The following is a 23,041-nucleotide window of genomic DNA, read 5'->3' on the forward strand; positions in this document are numbered from 1 at the left end:
ATGGTTTTGGACATGGTTGTACCATTATAATGCCATGTTTTATTTAGATATGCCCCATGGTATTTGTTTTCTGATATGCTTTTTGAACATGCACCATGATAACACCATGTTTTTTTGTACATTTACCATAAACTAACATGTTTATTTGGACAACTACAGCATGGAGGTGGTTATTACCTGTGTCTCTTGTCTGTGTTTTGAACCTCCTTGTTTTGTGCTGAATGTAGGGACAGCACATCAGACCACTGGGGTGGGGAGGTTTGCCCCAGAGACTTCTGCTTCTTCAGTTTGGCTGTAAAACAGCATGAAACAGTCACAAGGCTGAACTCAAGTCCATTTGCATAAAACTGACATCAGCATTTGTTGCAGCACTTGTTGATCCAATCTGTCTGCATAATTCCAGCCTAATACTTTAAGGATTAATCCCTAACCCTCATGCTTAAAATCAATGTTGCTCCTACCATTTTCACCTCTTGGGTACTGAAGTTTTGCATATTCTGCTCCACTGTGGCTGGACTGAAGGCTCCACTGGTCCAGGTCCTGCTCCATGCTGTAGAGGTCAGTTTTGGAGAGGACAGGTGTGCTGGTGTACGGGTCTGGACCCTGAGAGTACAGGCTGCACAGGTCATGCCTATCTGCATTGGCTGGGTTGATGGTACAGTAAATGGCGCCTTCATTAGAGGCTGGGCTGTACTTCCCATTCTGATTCAGATAATTTGATAATCCTGAAGCTGGAAAACAGATTAACGAGTTATAGGAGATATGATTTGTAAGTGTGACAGTACCTTAATGTAGGGAAACGCCCATGACAGAGATCTTACTGTTGTAGTATTGATCTGTGGAGTCAAGCCTGCCTGCACAGCAGTTCACTGACTCTTTTCCATTTCGAGAGAAGTTGCTGGTGGGCCATGAGTCAGCCAGCCAAGGGTAATTACCCAAGTGTGACTCCAGCAAACATGGCCTGTCAGGAAATGGAAATATTTAATTTAATATAAATTATTTTACATTAAATATAAAATATTTTATATAGTTTTATTAAATTATTTTTTTTTAGAAAATAATTATTATTATCTATAAAGGGATAATAATACATTTTTAAAGGGATAATATTGATTTTATTGTTAGTCAAGTTTTTTAATATACTTTTTCCTGACCACTCTCATGTATGGCCATTGCCAGAAGCCAGTTATTATAGTATATAAAGTTATACATATGGATATTTTTCTTAAAAAACCCATTGCTTCACTTCAGAAGGCCTTTATTAACCCCCTGGAGCCATATATGGATTACTTTTATGATGGATGGATGCACTTTTTTTGGCCTTCAAAGTCTAAGGTACCATTCACTCCCACTATAAAGCTTGGAAGAGCCAGGATATTTTTTAATATAATTTTATATATTTCATATATTTTATATATTTTGTTTGGCCGAAAGAAGAAAGTCATATACACCTAGTATGGCCTGAGGGTGAGTAAATTGTGGGATTTTTTTCATTTTTGGGTGAACTATTCCTTTAATAAACACTTCTTATTAAAACACTTGGTTGCTGATAATATATACCCTTCAAGATTCTTTGATGAATAGAGAATTCATGATACAGACCTTCCATTTATAAGATCCGACCCATCACCATGAGAGAGTGCAACTACGGAAAAAAAATATAAGAAAGAAATGATCACAAAGCTCATTTGAAAACATAATGTTTTGTGCTAGTTTGGCACAGAAGTTTACCTGCAGGCGTGTATGCAAAGGAAGTAGTATAGTGTCCAAGTTCTTTCCTCCTCCTGTGTCTGCAGTAGATCCAGGCGCTAAAGCCCATTAGAACCATCCAGGACGATATACCAATCCCTGCGATGAAGGCTGGCTGACGGACCACCTCTGTGATCTGCTCGGATAGGCTGACACTATCATCCTTCACCACTGACAAGGACTGATCTATTGCTACTTCTGATAGAAGATATAAGGAGGAAATGGAAAAAAGTGAATAAGAGTGATTATGTGAAAATGGAAAAGAGACAGAAGAGTAAAAGCTTCTTGTCTTATACAGGAAACATTTTATCAAAATAATATTTCACTCAATATATCTCCAACTGACACACAACATGGAAATCTCTTAACATTTTCGATTCCTTAACATAAAATATGAGTAAATGCTGAGATAAGAATCTGTCAGGTAGGATAAATGTCACAATCAGAGCTGTGTGGTACATTTTTTCCTAAACCTGCTGGAAAAATCCAGCTTAAACTGGTAGATGTGTTTGGAACATGGTAGCAGGAATAAGAGTTGGTTATTAGCTGAATCAAGACAGTCATTAGCTGGCCAAGCAGGGCATTCGATGATCCATGAAGGTTATCAGCTGGTTCAATTTGGCCATTAGCTGGCCAAGCTGGTTATTAGTCAAGTCAAGTCAAGAAGGTTATTGGTTGGCCAAGGTGATTATTAGTGGGTCTAAACTTGTTATTAGATGAATCAAGCCAGTCATTAGCTGGTCAGGATGTTCATTCATTAGTCCAAGAAGGCTATTAGCTGGCCAAGCTGGTTATTAGTTGGATCAAGTCTGATTATAGCTGGCGAAGATGTTATTAACTAGCCAAAATGGTTATAAGTGGGTCTAAACTTGTTATTAGCTGGATCAAGCCGGTCATTATCTGGTCAGGATGTTCATTCAATAGTCCAAAAAGATTATTGGCTGGCCAAGCTGGTTATTAGCTGGATCAAGCCTGATAATAGCTGGCAAAGATGGTTATTAACTAGCCAAAATGGTTATTAGTGGTTCTAAACTTGTTATTATTTAAATTAAGCCGGTCATTAGCTGGTTCAAGCTGGCTTTTAGCTGGACCAAGCAGGTCATCAGCTGGTCAGAATGTTTATTCAATAGTCTAAGAAGGTTATTAGCTGGCCGAACTGGTTATTAGCTGGATTAAGACTAAAAGCTTGCAAAGATGGTTATTAGCTAGCCAAAATGGTTATAAGTGGGCCTAAACTTGTTATTAGCTGGATCAAGCCAGTCATTAGCTGGTCACAATGTTCATTCAATAGTCCAAGAAGGTTATTAGCTGGCCAAGCTGGTTATTAGCTAGCCAAAATGGTTATTAGTGGGTCTAAACTTGTTATTATTTGAATAAAGCTGGTCATTAGCTGGACCAAGCAGGTCATCAGCTGATCGGCCATCTTAAGCTACTATGACCACCTGGTAACTAGTTTATTGACCAGCTTAGACCAGCTAGAAACCAGCTACCATGTTTCAAAACATAGCTACTAGGTTAAGTTAGATTTTCCTGAGTGGAAATGATGGCAATACTCACTCAGGAAGATGAACACTGGTTGGCTATGAATGCCCACTCCTGTACCCGTCACCGCTGCAACCTGTACGCGATACATTGACTCAGGCAACAGCCCATCCAACAGCGCCCACAGCATATCCCCATCCACGCTCCTGTTGACCACTTGCTGAGACTCGTTTCCAACACACCACACCTGTATGACACAGAGCCAGACTTCAGCGTTACCATTTTACCTAGTGGCCACAGTCTCTGCATAAAGGCATCACTGTTCTCACCCTATACTCTAGTATGAGCTCTTCCGGCATATCAGAGGGAGGAGGCTGCCAGGACACTCGCACGGTCGAACTGTTACTTATCTGCACCACATTGACTCCCTGAGGAGGGCCGATCAGCACTAAAAGCAGAAATATAATGGCCAAATGACAAAACATTAGCATTACAGCAAAAGTTGTAATGTTAAAGGAGGGTAAAATGAAAGTCATGTAAAGTAAAAACTAAAGATTAGAGTTGAATATCAAAACAAGTCGTACCTTCATCAGGAGTGCGAACCACTGCGATTTCACTGTCAATCCCCTGGAACTCGTTGTAATACGGTCTCATTTTGAGCTCATATTCTTTTCCTTGGTGTAGCTCTGTTAGGACAGCAGTGTGTGGGGGACCTGCTTTTATGTCCTGGATCATCCATGTGCTCCCCACAGGCCTGTAATACAGCCTGTAGCCTTGAATATAGCGAGGGTGCCGGTCAAGCTGAAATAATATCATACATACACATATTAAATCAGGGGTTTCAGTTTCATTAACAATTTCAGCAGACACTGACAACAGACTGTAATTATAATATATCATTTTTTGTTACTTATTTTTACTTATTTCTCATCATCATTTTACAGCCCGTCCCATTCAAAATGCATGCTCACATACGTACAGCACATCACATACTCACAGTCCATGTGATCTGAACACTGGTAGGGCTCAAGACTTCTGGTGTCTGTAGACGAACCTTCACCCCTCCTAAATCTATCTGCACATGTGCCTGGTCTTTTCCCTGACCTTCTGGGCCATCTGAAAATTTATATACAAAACATCATGCAGATATGCACAAAATATAAAATCAGCCATCACACACACTCCACCAGAAACTATACCCACCTTGTGTTCGGACTGGCTCTGAGATGGGGCTGGGGTCGCTCAGGCCATAGGAGTTGACTGCTCGGATGATGAACAGGTACACGGTGTTGGGGTAAAGCCCAGACACTGTGTGCTTCTCCTGCCTCACAAGGTCAGCCACAGTCTGCCATGTGCTCCCCACTGACTGACTGGAATAAGACACACGGAATTAACACTACACTAATTCACAAAATACATCTCCAGCTTTAAAAATAGAATGGATGAGCCACGTTCAAAGCTGCTGTACATCAATTGAATTCTATATTAATGTGCCAAGCTGGAGCTTACAGTTAAGTTAAAGAGCTATATTACTATATTACATTATTAACAAATGTAATTATTTAAAATTAGTTTATTTAATCTTTGCTATAGATGCCTTTTATAAAAGGACTAAGTCATTCAAGGCTGTGCATTGCTGTGCTTTGAATCGTGTCTAACAACATTCCTTTAACCGTAGTAAAATCAATGTGATGCTGATCTGTACACATAAAAAGAAGTTATTAGAATTATGAATGGGTTCAATTATACAACTGAGGATACGCATATTCAAAGAATTGCAATATTAGTTATTCTATTCTATGTTGGGGAAGCTACTTTAAAGCTGTAGCTTGTCAAGTCAAACTATTCATAATTTAAACTATATTAAAGCTGCTCTTTAGTAGTAAAAAGGAGTTAGCTACATTACAAGCTACTAGCAAAAGACAATGAAGCAATATTAGTGAGCTTTATCAGATATATACAGGTGCTGGTCATATAATTAGAATATCGTGAAAAAGTTCATTTTTTTTATTGTAAATTATTTTAAAAAATGAAACTTTCATATATTCTAGATTCCCTACATGTAAAGTAAAACATTTCAAAAGTTTTTTTTTGTAAATTTGTTGATTAGAGCGTACAGCTAATGAAAGTCCAAAATCCAGTATCTCAAAATATTAGAATATTTACATTTGAGTTTCATTAAATGACCATCCCTACAGTATAAAATCCGGGTAACTTTTGTTTTTTGAAACCACACTAATGGGGAAGACTGCTGACTTGGCAATGGTCCAGGAGACAATCATTGACACCCTCCACAAAGAGAGTAAGTCACAGAAGGTCATTACTGAATGGGGTGGCTGTTTACAGAGTGAAATATCAAAGCATATTAAATGCAAAGTTGACTGGAAGGAAGAAATTGGGTAGGCAAAGGTGCACAAGCAACAGGGATGACCGCAAGCTTGACAATACTGTCAAGTAAAGCCGATTCAAACACTTGGGAGAGCTTCACAATGAGTAGAATGAAGCCGGAGTCAGCACATCAAGAGTCACCACACTCAGACATCTTCAGGAAAAGGACTACCAAGCCACTTCTGAACCAGAGACAATGTCAGAAGCATCTTACCTGGGCTAAGGAGAAAAAGAACTGGACAGTGAACAGTGGTCGAAAGTCCTCTTTTCAGATAAAAGTAAATTTTGCATTTCATGTTGAAATCATGGTCCCAGAGTCTGAAGGAAGACTGGAGAGGCACAGAATCCAAGCTGCTTGAAGTCTAGTGTGAAGTTTCTGAAGTCAATAATGATTTGGGGGGGCCGTGACGTCTGCTGGTGTTGGTCCATTGTGTTTTATCAAGTGCAATGTCAATGCAGCCATCTTCCAGGAGATTTTGAAGCACTTTATGCTTCCATCTGCTGACAAGCTTTATGGAGATGCTGATTTCCTTTTCCAGCAGGACTTTAGCACCTGCCCACAGTGCAAAAACCACTTCCAAGTGGTTTGCTGACCATGATATTACTGTGCTTTATTGGCCAGCCAATATGCCTGACCTGAATCTATGGGATATTTTCAAGAGAAAGATGAGAAACAGTCGATCCAACAATATACAGATGATCTGAAGGCTCAATAGTGCCTCAGCAGTGCCACAGGCTGATCACTTCCATGCCACACTTCACTGATGCAGTAATTTGTGCTAGGAGCAAGTCATTTGCTGTAATATGTCCTGCCGATCAAGTATTGAGTGCACAAAAGAACATACTTTAAAGAACTTTAACTTTTCTGTTTTGCAAATCCATTTTTTGATTGATTTTAGGAAATATTCTAATATTTTGAAATACTGGATTTTGGATTTTCATGAGCTGTACGCTCTAATCATCAAAATTTAAAAAAAAAAACTTTTGAAATGTTTTACTTTACATGTAGGGAATCTAGAATATATGAAAGTTTCATTTTTAAAAATAATTTATAATAAAAAAATGAACTTTTTGATGATATTCTAATTATATGACCAGCACCTGTATATACACAACCCGAATTCCGGAAAAGTTGGGACGTTTTTTAAATTTGAATAAAATGAAAACTAAAAGACTTTCAAATCACATGAGCCAATATTTTATTCACAATAAAACATCGATAACATTAATGTTTAAACTGAGAAATTTTACAATTTTATGCACAAAATGAGCTCATTTCAAATTTGATGCCTGCTACAGGTCTCAAAATAGTTGGGACGGGGGCATGTTTATCACGGTGTAGCATCTCCTCTTCTTTTCAAAACAGTGTGAAGACGTCTGGGCATCGAGGTTATGAGTTTCTGGAGTTTTGGTGTTGGAAGTTTGGTTCCATTCTTGCCTGATATAGGTTTCCAGCTGCTGAAGAGTTCATGGTTGTCTTTGACATATTTTTCGTTTAATGTTGCTCTAAAACCTTTATATACCTTTCAGCATTCATAGTGCCTTACAAAACATGCAAGCTGCCCATACTGTATGCACTTATGCACCCCCATACCATCAGAGATGCTGGCTTTTGTACTGAACGCTGATAACACGCTGGAAGGTCTCCCTCCTCTTTAGCCCGGAGAACACGGCATCTGTGATTTCCAACAAGAATGTCATTTGAAGTCGTCTGACCATAGAACACTTTTCCACTTTGAAACAGTCCATTTTAAATGAGCCTTGGCCCACAGGACACGACGGCGCTTCTGGACCATGTTCACATATGGCTTTCTTTTTGCATGATAGAGCTTTAGTTGGCATCTGCAGATGGCACAGCGGATTGTGTTTACAGACAGTGGTTTCTGGAAGTATTCCTGGGCCCGTTTAGTAATGTCATTGACACAATCATGCCGATGAGTGATGCAGTGTCGTCTGAGGGCCCGAAGACCAAGGGCATCCAATAAAGGTCTTCGGCCTTGTCCCTTATGCACAGAGATTTCTACAGTTTCTCTGAATCTTTTGATGATGTTACGCACTGTAGATGATGAGATTTGCAAAGCCTTTGCAACTTGACGTTGAGGAACATTGTTTTTAAAGTATTCCACAATGTTTTTACACACTCTTTCACAGCTCTGCCCATCTTTACTTATGAGAGACTCTGCCTCTCTAAGACATCCTTTTATAGCTAATCATGTTACAGACCTGATATCAATTAACTTAATTAGTTGCTCGATGTTCTCCCAACTGAATCTTTTCAAAATTTCTTGCTTTGTCAGCCATTTGTTGCCCCCGTGCCAACTTTTTTGAGACCTGTAGCAGGCATCAAATTTGAAATGAGCTCATTTAGTGGATAAAATTGTAAAATTTCTCAGTTTAAACATTTGTTATGTTATCTATGTTCTATTGTGAATAAAATATTGGCTCATGTGATTTGAAAGTCTTTTAGTTTTCATTTTATTCAAATTTAAAAAAAAAAGTTCCAACTTTTCCAGAATTCGGGTTGTGTATATATATATATATATATATGGGGGGGGTTGAGGTCAGTAAGAATTGATCAAAACAGTAACAGTAAAGACATTTAATGTTAGAAAATATTTCTGTTCCAAATAAATGCTGTTCATTTGAACTTTCTATTCATCAAAGAATCCTGAAAAAATATTTAGCTTTTTTCAACATCGATAATATTAATGTTTGTTAAGCAGAAAATCAGCATATTAGAATGATTTCTGAAGGATCATGTGACACTGAAGACTGGAGTAATGATGCTGAAAATTCAGCTTTGCCATCACAGGAACATATTACATTTTAAAATATATTAAAATAACAGTTATTTTAAATTGTAATAATATTTTACAATATTACTGTTGTTCATGTATTTTTAATCAAATAAACTCAGCCTTGCAAAGCATAAGAGACTATTTCAGCAATCTTCCAGACACCCAAACTTTATATATATAATATACAAATATTTGATTATATACAGTTTAGAGTTAAGACAGTATTTATTAATAAAGATATCAATGTTATAACTTTAAACTTAATGCATAGATTTATACTAAACAATAAACTAATAAAAAATAACAGCATACAGACAACATATAACTGAATAACAGTGTTCAATAGCATTAAAATGAACTGAAAGGAATCTGACTTCCCAACACACTTTGAGAGATAGAGACGTTCTAGTAGAGTCTGTTTGTTTATTCCCTCAGCTTGCTCGGGCTGTGTGTAGAATATAAACACACGCTGTTTTGTCATGCTACACCTCTACTTGTCAGAAAAATAGCATGTTACTAGAAAACCTACAGTATTTTAAAAACAGCTGAGCTATTGTCATGCAAATGAAAAATGAAGTATTTCTTTAGTTATTTACCAACACCGACTCTAAAAGCTTCACTAGCATACTGAATTGGACACACTGGCCTTTGTTAATGAGAAAAAATGAGCATGGAGCAGGGTGTGAAGGACAATGCAGAGGATCTGGCCTCGTCTCCATGCACCATGAGCACATAACGGCTGCCCAGTTGACTTCTCGGACTGTGCACACAACCCTGACCTCTCAACATAGCGAGCTGCACTATAAATCCAAACGTCTCCTTAACAAGGTGTCAGAGCAGAGCTAAATTACGACTAGGCCTCTACTCTCTGCCTCCCTGCATCACCCTCCCTGCTGCTCTCCTGGCGGGACAATAATAGAGCCTTCTGTTCATCTGACCTCCACAGAGCCCAGAGGGACAAGTTCTGCTGAATTCTAACTGCAGCCCCAGGGAACATCCAGCCTGGAAGAGAGCATTGCTTCTCTCTCACTTTACCATAAACTTCCATTCGCTCTGACACTCTGAATGACGTCTGCAACTAACTCGGCACTATAATGAGAACGTCTGCCACTCACTCAACCCATCAAGTCACTGGAGAGGGTGTAGAACCCCATTCCCCTTTTATTTCTTTTTAATATGTAGCAGTACAGGAGACTTTAAATCCATGCAGAAACTGATTGAATACATTTCCGAATACGAGTTAAAAAGTGCAAAATTTGAAGTAGAGGAACGTTCCAGGCTCAGTTTCGACAGCGTCTTTGACATGCTTTTGATTACCACAAATTTCAGTTTGTAAACACAAGCATAAATCATACTCAATGCATGCAAGGTCACAATTAAAGGTGGCTCAGATGGAAAAAAAATGACCCTGAAATTTAAAAAAGCAAGGGGCAAGAAATGCTCCGTAATGAGTTCCTCTGTTTTCTCATTTGTAACATCTGATATAGCTCTTAAAATTGTATTCTAGTCCTAGTTATAACTAATATGACAGAAAATACGAGTTGATATTGATTTAGTTTTATTGGTGACAACCTAACATCCAATTATAAAAGATATAAAAAGATGACAAAGTGATTTTATATGGTTAGAAATAAACACAACCCCATAAAGTAAAAAAAAAAATCCCCCTGAAAATCAAATCCAGGCGGCCAATATCGTCCGTTAATGGAAAATTGGATTTCTGACACTGAAAGTGCGTATAGTAATGCATTACAGTGGAAGTCTATGGGGCAATGCCCTGTACTGGAATAAACCGTGTAACTTTCTCATGATGCGCATAAAGATACCAGAGAAGGGTTGTTTACACTGAGAAAAACCCCCATAGGAATTTCAAATCCAGAAGTTCATTCACCTAGAAAAGTATTTCCAACTCAAAAGGATGATTAATATCCCATAGCTCAAATAACACACATTTTCTATGAAACAAAAATTAAAGCTGCACATTTCTACTTTTAAACCCTCCAAAAAAAATAAATAAATAAATAAAAATAAAATAAGAATAAAAATATTAAAAAAATAAATAAAAAAATAATAAAAATAAAAAAACATAATAAAAATAAATAAAATAATAATAAAAAAACAAACAATAAAAAAACCCCAAAACCTTGTTTTGAACCCTTTAAGTGAAGGGAAAAAAATAAAAAGCAATTTAAACAGTATTAAGTTTGTATTAATGGTATGATATATACCTGAAAGCCTCGATGATGTAGGAAGTGACAGCAGCTCCGCCCTCATGTGGGTTGGGCTGCCATGTGAGAGTGACGCTATTTGAGGTCACATCTGTCACCACGGGCTTCTGTGGAGGACCAGGCAGCTGCAGGGACTGCGAGACCCGCGGGACAGAGGACGTTCCAGTCGCTAAACACAAGAAACAGAGTCAAATGTGACTGCCTGACTATTCCATCAAGGGTGCATTCTGGTCCAAGGACGTTTGACTGCACATTGAAATCATCAGTACAATGTGTTTCTTAAAGTGTCAGCCTTTTCAAAGTCTTATAAAGAGCTGTGTTACAGAGAAGAATCCTTGTATGCTACCTTTCACTGTCACGGTCCCACTCCAACTCGTCTCACCAGTGGAACTGGATGCGACACAGGTGTACGTTCCCGAGTCTGTCTCCTAGCAACAGAGAAGACAAAATCATCTCTGAAAGACGACAAAGATAATTGTGAGCATGCCATGTTTCTGAAGTAGTTCTACGCTGTTTCTCCTACTCTCCAAATGATGCGGATCAAATGTATTGTTTCAGCCGATCAGTTTTTTTTTAGTTAGTTAGAGGTCGTGACTGTTAGAACTCCTCTAAGAATATTTTTGACATTCTCAACGGTTGTTTTATATTCTGCATACTGCAGTGTAATCTGTCAAATGTCTCAATTAAGATATACAGACCTTGTACCACAGATGGCATTCAGTTTATCGGAATGTTCTTGAAATACGAAGCAAATAAAAGCTGTACAATACACAGCTGTTTCTCTTACAAAGTCTTTTGAATGTTATTTAATATCAGGGTTGAACAAAACTATGAATTTAAGAACTGGCTCCCTTTTAGTATGAATTTGAATGGAACTGGCGTCATACTACATGAAAAGGAGTTTATTGAATTGCAGTTAACACACAGAGTAATATCAATAGTTCACACAAGAATGTTTAAGTAATTATGCCTATTTACTATATACCCTGATATACCCTAGAATACATCTTTCTCTAATTAGGCATTTCAATACCGTAAAACACATTCTTTAATTTCATTAGTTTAAAAACATAAAATAATACAGTGCAACAAAATATAAAATAAATATTTTTTTGAGTAAAATAATTATATATATGATATATTAGTTATATATAATAATTATTCATAATTTTATTAGTGAATTAGTGCATACTAGAAAGTGATGTGTTGTTCCACTCTGGTCCATAAAAATTAGGTTTAAAAAATTAGTAAGTTAATTTATTAAATAAAATGCATATAAAATTAAACACTACAATGTTTAAATATTGATAATTAATATTAATGTTTATATAAATGATCAAATATTTCTGGAACTACTTCATATGCTATGTGTATGAAATAAAAAAAAAATACATTTTTTTATTTATTAATATTTATTCTTTTATTTTTATAAGATAATTAGTGCTGTCTATCGATTAAAAAATGTAACTAATTAATCACAAATTTTTCTGTAATCGTGATTAATAGCACCTAACATTAACGTTTTTGATATTTATATATTGTAATAATATCAAATTTAATCTCCAAATTAATGTAGAAACAACATATAGACAGTATATTTTAAATATTGTTTCTAACAGTTAGGAAATATCTAGAAATTGAATAAAGTTATCAAACACATTGGTGGTGGTTGAGGAGAGTACCCAGTACTTTGAGTACCCAGAAAAGCGCTATATAAATGTAAGGAATTATTAAATTATTATTATTAAACTGTCCTCACTGCATAATTTATAAATATAAATATAAATATAGATTAATTTTTATTAAAGCTACAAAAGTTATTCAGTTAAGAGCACTGAGTGATTTTCTTTCTCTTTTGTTCTTTGTTTAACATTAATGACAGACTGTACCAGGTTTATTAGGCTGCTGTCACTTTAAGACAGGCCGAACATGACACGGATCTGACACGAATCCCATTTTCTCACAGCTCTTCGCGTTCACGTTAAGACTTTATTTGACTAATTTTTAAGACTCTGCTTATGAGGATACTTGACAAAACATGCATTTTGGCATAGTTTTGTGTGTTTTTGTCAGTTCAAGTGCGAAAGGGAACTGAATGGGGCCGGCGCTCTTTTGTCTCTTGTCGTACTTTAATGGTTTAAAAGCATTTGCATGAAGAGTGTGATCATATAGGCCTAATGTAACGCTAGCTAAAGGATGATTAAAAAAACCTGCTTAAATATTTTTATTGCATTAAACTGAAAAAAATTAATCGCATGCCTTAACGCGTTGATTTTAACAACCCTAAAACTAAATATAATATAATATAATCATTATTATTTCTACCACTTCTAAATGGCACACATCCATGATTCTTATATATGTTATGATATATGATGTATGATAGGCTGCTTTAACATTCAAAAGAGCTCCACAAAATTAAACTTGCAAATTAAATATTCCAGTCCTATATCTTTATTTGATAGGCTAATATATCTATTATGTCAAACACTATATCATGACATGGCAGATTTGGCTGGTTGTTCAGATGTATTGAACCCCTTTAAGTCTTCAGCTATTTTTCCACTGAACCTACTTGATGAATGATGCCAGAATCAATTAAAACAAATCTTACTCTTCACTCCGATCTTGGAAGGAAATTGAAGATTAGTGTCACTTCCACTTTATCAGTGTAATTTTGTGTGCGTAATTACATTTGAGCTAAATGTACGCAGAGCTTCTCTAAGCGATCAAATCTGTTGGTTATTGATTTATGAACATTATGCGGCTGAATGTGTTTTGCATGCGTTGATGGAAACCCTGCCTCGAGTATAAGAAACGCTCAAGTGGACACCATTATTCCAGGTGTGCTTGTGAACGTCTCACTCAGTTTGAAATGTTTTCTCAGAGCCTCTCTGTCCAGGGAGCTTTTGCTTTTCACAGCCCTAATCAAAGCAAACAATTCACATCTTTGTCTGAAGCATCTGTCAAATACCTTCACACCGCTGATGTGTAAAGTGCCGTTTTCCATTAGGCTTATGTGAATGTCATCGCTCAGAACGCTTTGCCCGTCCTTCTCCCACCTGACGCTGGGGATTGGGCTGCCCATCACATGGCACTGGAGTAGGGCGCTGGAGCCTAAAGCGAGCGTCTGGTTGGCTGGACCCTGTCGGATAATTGGAGGTACGAGATCTGATGGGCCTGGAGGATAAACAGCAGAGTGTGTTTGTGAGGAGTGTGTTTGCATCTGTTCAGTTGTCTAATAGTGCCTCTGGCATCCAAAGATCAGCCTTACTTACTTGTACAGCTATGGAAGCGCAACTGGCAGTCAGAGTTAATCACACTTTGAAAACACAATGACACAAAAGATGGAGATACTCTGGAATTGGGGTGATGGGTCAGGATGGTTGACTAGAAGACTACACTGTGAAAAATGTTTTTCTTACTTTGTACATTTGTCTTGTTTTCCAGTAAAAAAAAAATATCTAAACATTCTTAAATCAAGATACATTTACTAGAGAGGTATATTAAAGGGATAGTTCACCCAGAAAATTCTGTCATTAATTACTCACCCTCATGTCGTTCCAAACCGGTAAGACCTTCGTTCATCTTCGGAACACAAATTAAGATCTTTCTGATCTGAATCTAAGAGCTTTCCATCCCTCCATAGACAGCTACGCAACTGATACTTTGACGCTTCAGAAAGTTCAAAAAGAGATCATAAAACTAATCCATATGAATTGAGCGGTTTAATTTTAAGCGGTAAATTTTCTGAAGAGACTTGATTGCTTTATATGATGATGATCTTCACATATAAACATTGATCAGCAAACATAAACCGTATGCTTGACGCACGAGAACAAACCTCTTCCGGAAGCTCAAACGTGCTGCGTAACACACGAGAATGAACCTCATTGGTTCTCGCACATCAAGCAAACATGCTTGAGCTTTTGTTTACCACAACTGATGTATGCGTTGATGAATGTTTATATGTGAATAAAAGTCTAAATTAAATCTGTTCATCATATAAAATGTCAGAGTCTCTTCAGACAATTTGGACTAAACAACTCAGTTCATATGGATTAGTTTTACGATCTCTTTATGAACTTTTTGAAGCTTCAGAGTAGGTAGTTGCGTAGCTATCAATGGAGGGACAGAAAGCTCTCAGATTTCATCAAAAAATCTTGTGTTCTGAAGATGAACGAAAGTCTTATGGGTTTGGAACGACATGAGGGTGAGTAATTAATGACAGAATTTTCATTTTTGGGTGAAGGGCCAGAATTATTGGGGGATTTACTAAACAAATTAGCAAATTAGCGTGAGACTGCAAATCCCATAAAAGCGCCGATGGGAGTGGAAAGTTCTGCGGGTGATCTACTGACAATGCGCAAATTAAAGAACACAGACTCGGCCAGATCATTTCCATAATGACCAACGCAATCTACCAAGAGCAGTGCAAATTCGTGTAGGATTGCAACAAGCAGAGCTGCAGATAAGGTGCGTGTGATCTACTAACAACATAGCTGCAATTGGGTTAAGACATGCTTTTTTTGGCCTTTAAATAATGGCACAAATACTAGTAATTGACTAGCGCAAGCCTTAGTAAATCATGTTGCATGATTCATTTCAATGCTCTCCTCCTATAATTCTTTAGTCTGAAAGAAAAAAAAAAAAAAACTCCAACAAATGCATATGCAAGTCGGTGACAATAGCCTCGTGGGTAGTGCCGACACATAGCACAACTGCGCTTTCGCAGTTCCTGACTCGAGGTCCTTTGCCGATCCTGTTCCCTACTCTCCAACCCACGCTTTCCTGTCTGATCTGTACTGTCCTGTCCAATAAAGGCATAAAAAGGCCAAAATATACAACTTTAAAAAAACAAAGGTCACAATAAGGTCACTTGCAAAAATAACTATGTCCATGGCTTTTCATCACTAATTGTCTTTGGTAAATCCTGATAGTAGTTTTTTTAACACCAAAAGGGGGTTTGCGCTGGTGCTGTTAGTAAATCTGGCCCTATGTCTTGTTTTCTGAAAAAGTAATCAAAATTAAGTAAGTTTATGCTTAAAACAAGAAAAAATTCTGTCAGTGGGGTCAAAAAACAAGATTATTTTGCTTTAAGTCTTGTTTATTCAAAAACTCACTAAATTTTGATCCTTTTTTCAGAAAACAAGACTTAATATCTTATGTGATTTTGCTTCTCAAGTAAATGTATCTTGATTGAAGAATGTTTAGATATTTAAACTGGAAAACAAGACAAAAATACTCAGTAAGAAAATCTTTTTTTTGCAGTGTACTTAATTATTGAAGTCAACTTGTTTATTAAAAAAATTTATATTTTCAGTGGGACTGAATTAGGAGATACTGCAAAGTTTTTAAAAAGAAGTGTGTTCAAGTACACTCCACTTTTAGCGATCCCTCGGCAAGCACAATTAATTAAAAAGAGGCTTCATGATTTAAGGAATACACACCAAAATGAAGAGCTGTGTACACTGTGTGTGTTCACGCTCAGGCAGTTTAATACTAGGGGTTTTCTTCACAATTATCTCCAGAGACGCCATTTGCTGGGTGGGATGAACAGTAATCCCAGATACTCACGAGTTTCCACTTCCAGCAGAGCCTTGGCAAGGACACTTCCTGCCACGCTGATGGCCTGGCAGATATAGTAGCCCGAGTCCTCAGAGTGAACATCAGAGATGGACAGCTCCCCGCTCATGGACACAGAATAACGGCCCGACTGGGAAGGAGGTTGGCCGGGGAAAAGCAGCATCTACAACAGAGGACAGACTCTTGAGTTCACACCACACCGTGGGCAAAATACCCAGTATTCAAAAGCTTTGAAAATCTGTTTTACAAGAAAGTACTGTGTTACAAATGGCCATGAAAACAGGATTGTCTTTGTTCTTTTGAAGTGAAGTTTGATGAACTATGTTAACATACTCTAATGTTCATAGTGCAATGCTCATGAATTCTTAAAGGTACAGTAGCAAAAACAGAATGTTTAACTGAATTTTATTTAAAGATCAGACAGGCTGAAAAATGGTTATATACAGTGGTAATGATTTACAGTAACAGAGATGCACAACTTATCGGTACCATAACAGTTATCAGTCAATATTAGAGTTATATATATTTTTTTATTTATCAGTATTGGTCGATATTGTAGATTTAATTGTTTATGCTCATTTCCTGTTTTTACATTTAGATAGTGTTGCTGTCATCTAAAGCTCAGTCAGTTAATCTTTGAAAGCACTAATAATTTAATAACTGTTAAATGTAATCTTTATAAATGTCAAAATGAATATAATTTTTCATACTGTACATAATGTTGTGATGCCTAAATTCACTTATAGCATTTAAAATAATTGATTTTGGTTTTTAGTGTTTTATTTTTCATTCATTCAGACAAAAAATAGAATTACTTAAATATCCACCATTTATCATTCATCAGCCATAACATTAAAATAATTTGATTTAATCATTTTAATATTCATTTGTCCCTATACTATAAGACTCAATTCATTAACATCAATTTATGCATCAGGTATCATGATCAAACAATGAACATAACTTTTAAAAGCATTTATTAATCTAGGTTAATGTTAATTTATAAATAAATAATTGTTTATTTTTAATTTATGTTCACTCATGTCATAATACATTTTCATAACACAATTCATACAATGCCATTCAAAAGTTTGGGGTTTTGGTAAGAATTTTTAATGTTTTTGAAAGAAGCAAAGCAAATTTTTTTTTTTTTTCAGGATTTGATGAATAGAAAGTTCAAAGAACAGCATTTATATGAAATAGAAATCTTTTGCAACATTATATATGTCTTTACTGTCACTTTTGATCAGTTTAATGTATCCTTGCTGAATAAAAATAGTACTTCCCCCTAAATACTTCCCATAAACTTTATAACAGTACTGTACGTAATACAAACTAATGTATACAAACTATTAGTACTGTAAATGTAGAAATTAACATTAGCCTACATTAATAAATGCTGTAAAAGTATTTTCATTCTTAGTTTATATTAGCCATGAATCTTCAGTCATGGACCATCAATCTTCTGATGTGTTACCAGGGCCGCTGCTGGAGGGGCGAAAATCTAAAAAATAAAAGGCTTGAATATGGTGCCGATTAAAGATCTCATCTCCATCAAAAACTGCACATCAACTGATTTGAGTGCTTGGTCATGTGTCTTTCTGGCAGTTTAATGCGCTGACCGAAGCTGCTCTTTTGTGGGACTTCAGTTAGGTTAACTGGGGGTATATACATGATGGGGAATCCATCCACTTCTCTTAAGAGGCTTAAACTGGGCAAGTAATGGACCAAGGTGAAAAGGCCACAGTGTAATCTGGAACACAGCTGCAAATGGTTTACAAACGTGAACACGGGGGACATGCTATGAAATCCATTGCACAGGCAACACCCCAAATGACTGCAAAATGATGTGAGCCATCAAGGCTGAGTGGTCTTTAGCTCTCCGCTGCACTGACGGAGGTCTATTTTTAGAGTGAAAACACGTTCCTGACTGCCATTACACTGAACGCTGTGCTTTTGCTGGCCTATGGGAGCTGCTCTGACACCTGATGTTCCTCTGTGTCAAATTTTCTCCTCCTACTCCTTCACAAGTCTCTTCTTTTTCCTCTTAGGAGGCCCAACTCTCACCGGTGGTTTCCCATAATGGCTCTGAAAACATGACGCTTTGTTGAAGGGCCCGGCTCCAGCAATCCAACGCTCTGAATCATCTCTTCAATGCAATCAGCAATACACGACTAATCAGCATCAACAAGGGTAAATATAATCATCGAGAGGCTCTAGGCTTGTTTTCAAGCTTTAGCTAAGTTAATGAGTCACTGATAAACATGCTCTGAGATGCAAATACAACATCTTTATATGAAGAGATCTGCCTTTGATCTTCAATCAGGCTCTTTAAACCCACGCATGACATTCAGAGAAGTATTAGATTATTGAGTGACAATGCTGAGCCATCTCATAAGCTGCATATAAAATCATTTACAAAAGAGTGTGTACTTGAACTATACAGTATGTACTTGACTGTATATACTGCATGAATTTCAAATGGTAATTTAGTCTGTACAGTACATAAACTACCATCCAAAAGATTTTTTGTCTTAAGCTCACCAAGGCAGTATTTATTTAATCAAAAAATACAGTAAAAACATTAAAATACTATTAAAATAACTGAAAATAACGGTTTAATATACTATAAAATGTAATTTATTTCTGTGATGGCAAAGCTGAATTTTCAGCATCATTACTCCAGTCTTTAGTGTCACACGATCCTTCAGAAATAATATGCTGATTTGGTGCTCAAAAAATCTTATTAAAATTATTATTATCATTATTATGTGCTGCTTAATATTTGGTGTACATTTTGAGAAAATATTTTGGTGTTGCCACTAGCTTTAGCATGTTATCTAGCCTGAGTTCAATACGAAACCATACAAAATGGGACAGACCTATAGAGTTTCACTGCATGTTTGAGCACAACATATGTGACCCTGGACCACAAAACCAGTCATAAGTCGCACAGGTAAATTTGTAGCAATTGCCAACAATACATAGTATGGGTCAAAATTATCGTGAATAATATGAATAAATCATGAATAATATTTTACTTTTATGCCAAAAATCATTAGGATATTAAGTAAAGATCATGTTCCATGAAGATATTTTGTAAATTTCCTACCATAAATATATCAAAAAATTATTTTTGTAAGTAATATGCATTGCTGACTTCATTTGGACAACTTTAAAGGCTATTTTCTCAATATTTTTGTATTTTTTTGCACCCTCAGATTCCAAATTTTCAAATAGTTGTATCTTGACTAAATATGATCCTATCCTAACAAACCATACATCAATGGAAAGCTTATTTATTTAACTTTCATATGATGTATAAATCTCAATTTCGAAATATTGACCCTTATGACTTGTTTTGTGGTCCAGGGTCACATATGGTTTGGTTGGTTAATACTGTAGGTATTAAGCATAAATTGCACACTCACCTGGCTGCCTTCTTTCTGCCAGAAAACTGCTGGAAGAGGGTTTCCCTGGGTGCCACACTGAAAAGTGACGGTCCGTCCTTGAACAGCGACTTGATCCAGGGGACGTACATCAATCTGCGGAGGCACTGAGACCATAAAGAACCAAATGGGGCTGGTTAGTGAATTTACAAATGCTGATTTTCCTGTATGTTTGTCCTTTTTGCTTTACAGATATCGGAGGAAGGACAAAAAAAAATATGACAAGCTCTTAATAACAAATTTAGAAGTGAAATTAGGAAAAAGTCTGGGGTGAGTATGATTTTTTTTTTTTTTTTTTTTTTTTTAAATTAATACTTTTATTCAGCAAGTATGCATTAAACTGATCAAAAGTGACAGTAAAGACATTTATAATTTTACAAAAGATTTTCATTTCAAATAAATGCTGTCTTTACATTACAGAAATAAATTACATTTTAAACTACATTCAATAGAAATTAAAGACAATAACAACACTGTTAATATTACTGTTTTTACTGTAAAAGAATAGTTAGATATTTTATGAAATATTGAAAAAAAAAAAAGTATTTACTAAACCCCAAACATTTAAATGGGGGTGTATATCATAATTTTATCGTCAAATTAAAATACATAAACAAATGAGACAAATGCTGATATTCACTAAAGGCCAAAGCTATAATATTAACATGAATAGCATAGTCCAGATAATTTGGTAGAGAAAGAATTTCATAAGAAATATTATGAAATGAAATCATTGAAGACTTTGGCATCTCAGCAAATGCCAAGTATGAGCAGTTTGTGGCACTGCTGAGAAACATTCTGAAAGTTCTAGAAAAGGTTAGGCATTTTTCTCAAGAGAAACATCTGTGAAGTAGAAGACCCAAGCAAATGTCTCAGGACTATGAACTAGAACTATGCTAATAGTAACAACAGGTAACAACACCTTAAAATCAGTTTCCAATCCAAAAGGATACATCAGACAACCAAGATTTGGCTTAATTTACTGGCACGCACACTGTAAAAAATATTCCGTAGTTTTTACAAAATAATTTTGGCAGCTGTGGTTGCCAGAATAATTTTGTAAAAAATACAGAAAAACTGTAAACACATTTACAGAACAAACTGTCAATTTTACAGTATAAAACTGTAATTTACAAACAAGAAAATTTGAATGTAAACAAGTAAATTCAACAATGCACACTACTACTAAAATCTGTTTTGTACCTTTAACATATACTGACAACCACCATAATAATGCAGGTGGTAAAAGAGAAAGCCACATGAAGAATCAGAGTTCATCATAAATAGCTTTTCCACGAGCTGAAGTATATACGAATGTAAAGAGGGTGCAAAGAGTCATTCACGCAAACGCAAAACACCATCATGGTAACCCACAACACTTACATAATGCAATAAACATTCATTAAACAACAGAAGATGTAACATAAAACCCTAATGTACATAACTGATAACAAAAACTATTAAGAAACATGATTTTTTAAACAAAATACTTTCAAATTTGGAGTGTCACACAGGGAATTGTGGGAATATCAGTTTACAGTTTTTGACTGTAAATTATACATTGATTTGTTCTTTTTTACTTCTAAAAATTCACAGCATTTTACTGTGAAAATTACATAAAATGTCTGGTAAGAGCTTTTACAGTTTTTCCCTGTATATAGTACTGGAACTTACTGTTAACCTATTTACAATTTTTTTCCGTAGCGTTTTTACAATATTTCACTGTTAAAATCACATTCAGTTTGAGTTGTTTTGTGAGAAACACCTTTCAGTTTGTTTTGTTTTTTAAGTCTCATAGCTTTCTAGCAGAAACAATTGAGAAGCTGAAGACACATCATTTGTGATGCATTTCCTATCACGATGCGACAATCACGAATCCCACTTGAACTTAAGTTTGACTGAAGTTAACCCTCACTAAATGCCATCTAGAATAACCCACTCTATGAAAAAATGAAGTGCTTTTCTCAGTATTTTAAATCACTTATCAGTTAAGTGCTGTCTTCTGTGGCTCATCAGCTCTGTGATTTGCACATTAGTGTGAGAGCCGTCGGATTAAAACATATAGAGTCTCCACTCAGCCCAGATTAAAGCAAGTAATTAGTTGTGACTGCAAAGCAGATTCCGATGCTGGAGTCCGTGGCTCATGCTGGGACAGCGGCGGATGCACGGTATCGAAAAACATCTGTTTTTAACTGCAGTGTTTGAGGTGGCTACTGCTTGGTTTATCGCTCTGAAAGCCAAACAGAACCACCGGCGTTATCCATCAGCCATTTCCCGCCCATTTTTTTGTACGGCGCTGGGCTCAGAGCTGTGTGTCTTTGTTTAGATAACCAGACCGCTACCCTGCTGTTCAGAAACTTCACAGTAGGTTTGTACACCAGACTCAAGTGAGAGAAGGCGTATGAGAGCGTGAAAAGCAGACAGGGAGAAAGCGAGAGATCTGACTCATCCGTGTTGTTTCTCCATTTTCACATTTTTTTCTGACGGGGCTACAAGCTCCTACACAAATAACAGCTCATGACGAGAAGCTGACAAAGATCACTAAAACCGGAGGAGAATAATAGTGTGGGGAAAAGTGGCTCTGGGCTAACGGAGCTACTGAATGCTTCTGCAGGTGACAACTCCCATGCGACAGCATGACTTGTATGTATGTATGTCAGCTTTAGGGACTGAAATAATGAGTTAAAGAAATGCTTCTGTGTAGAATGACATTCTGGAGCCTTGAAGGAACAGAAGATATTTTTAAAAATGTCTCATTTGTCCATACAATGAAAGTCAACTGGAATAACAATAACAGATCATTCTAAATTGTAATGTAGACATGCATTTTCTGTAAAGCTGCTTTAACCTGTTAAAGTGTCACCGGCCCACTGGTGGGCCTACAGCCATTACATATTTAAAAACAGTAATATCCTATACTAAACCTAAACTAATCTTGACAAACTATATATCATTTGAAAACTTACAATCTCTAGTTTTCATGACTTTCAAAATAAATTACAGAGGAGCAGTAATCTATCAATTTGCAACAAGAATATTTTCATACTCATAAGACCTTTATTTTGAAATAGCGATGAACATGAAAAATCATAAAAGATTGGTAGAAACCAGTTTGTTCAAAAGTTCAAAAGATAACATCCATTCAATTTTTTTAGAAAAAAAGGTCTGAAAATGTTTTAAATATATATATATATATATATGTAGAAAAAAAAAACAGATTCGCCATTTGTGATGTGGCGGCGAGCTATAACACACATACATGTTGTTTTTATGTGTTTATTAGAGGTTGAATTCATATCAAATTCTGCCAGACTTCCCATATTACTTCTATATAGGATGTCTACTTCATAAATTGTATGAA

General features: G+C 36.2%; 1 protein-coding gene across 1 annotated transcript in view; it reads right to left on the reverse strand.

Moving 5' to 3' along the window:
• Nucleotides 1-23,041, reverse strand: part of zgc:77784 (uncharacterized protein LOC402947 homolog) — a 61,518-nt gene that overhangs the window by 5,654 nt on the left and 32,823 nt on the right. The window contains exons 7-21 of the mRNA XM_051863504.1: nucleotides 19,663-19,787; nucleotides 16,223-16,394; nucleotides 13,620-13,825; nucleotides 10,992-11,073; nucleotides 10,646-10,814; nucleotides 4,435-4,601; nucleotides 4,229-4,347; nucleotides 3,816-4,032; nucleotides 3,561-3,679; nucleotides 3,307-3,478; nucleotides 1,732-1,947; nucleotides 1,603-1,645; nucleotides 822-961; nucleotides 462-731; nucleotides 178-292 (exon numbers count right to left, since the gene is read on the reverse strand). Coding sequence (XP_051719464.1) covers nucleotides 178-292; nucleotides 462-731; nucleotides 822-961; nucleotides 1,603-1,645; nucleotides 1,732-1,947; nucleotides 3,307-3,478; nucleotides 3,561-3,679; nucleotides 3,816-4,032; nucleotides 4,229-4,347; nucleotides 4,435-4,601; nucleotides 10,646-10,814; nucleotides 10,992-11,073; nucleotides 13,620-13,825; nucleotides 16,223-16,394; nucleotides 19,663-19,787 — 2,332 coding nt within the window. The remainder of the gene's footprint in view (nucleotides 1-177; nucleotides 293-461; nucleotides 732-821; nucleotides 962-1,602; nucleotides 1,646-1,731; nucleotides 1,948-3,306; nucleotides 3,479-3,560; nucleotides 3,680-3,815; nucleotides 4,033-4,228; nucleotides 4,348-4,434; nucleotides 4,602-10,645; nucleotides 10,815-10,991; nucleotides 11,074-13,619; nucleotides 13,826-16,222; nucleotides 16,395-19,662; nucleotides 19,788-23,041) is intronic.

Source organism: Ctenopharyngodon idella, chromosome 15, assembly GCF_019924925.1.
Source record: "Ctenopharyngodon idella isolate HZGC_01 chromosome 15, HZGC01, whole genome shotgun sequence".
Lineage (NCBI taxonomy): Eukaryota > Metazoa > Chordata > Actinopteri > Cypriniformes > Xenocyprididae > Ctenopharyngodon > Ctenopharyngodon idella.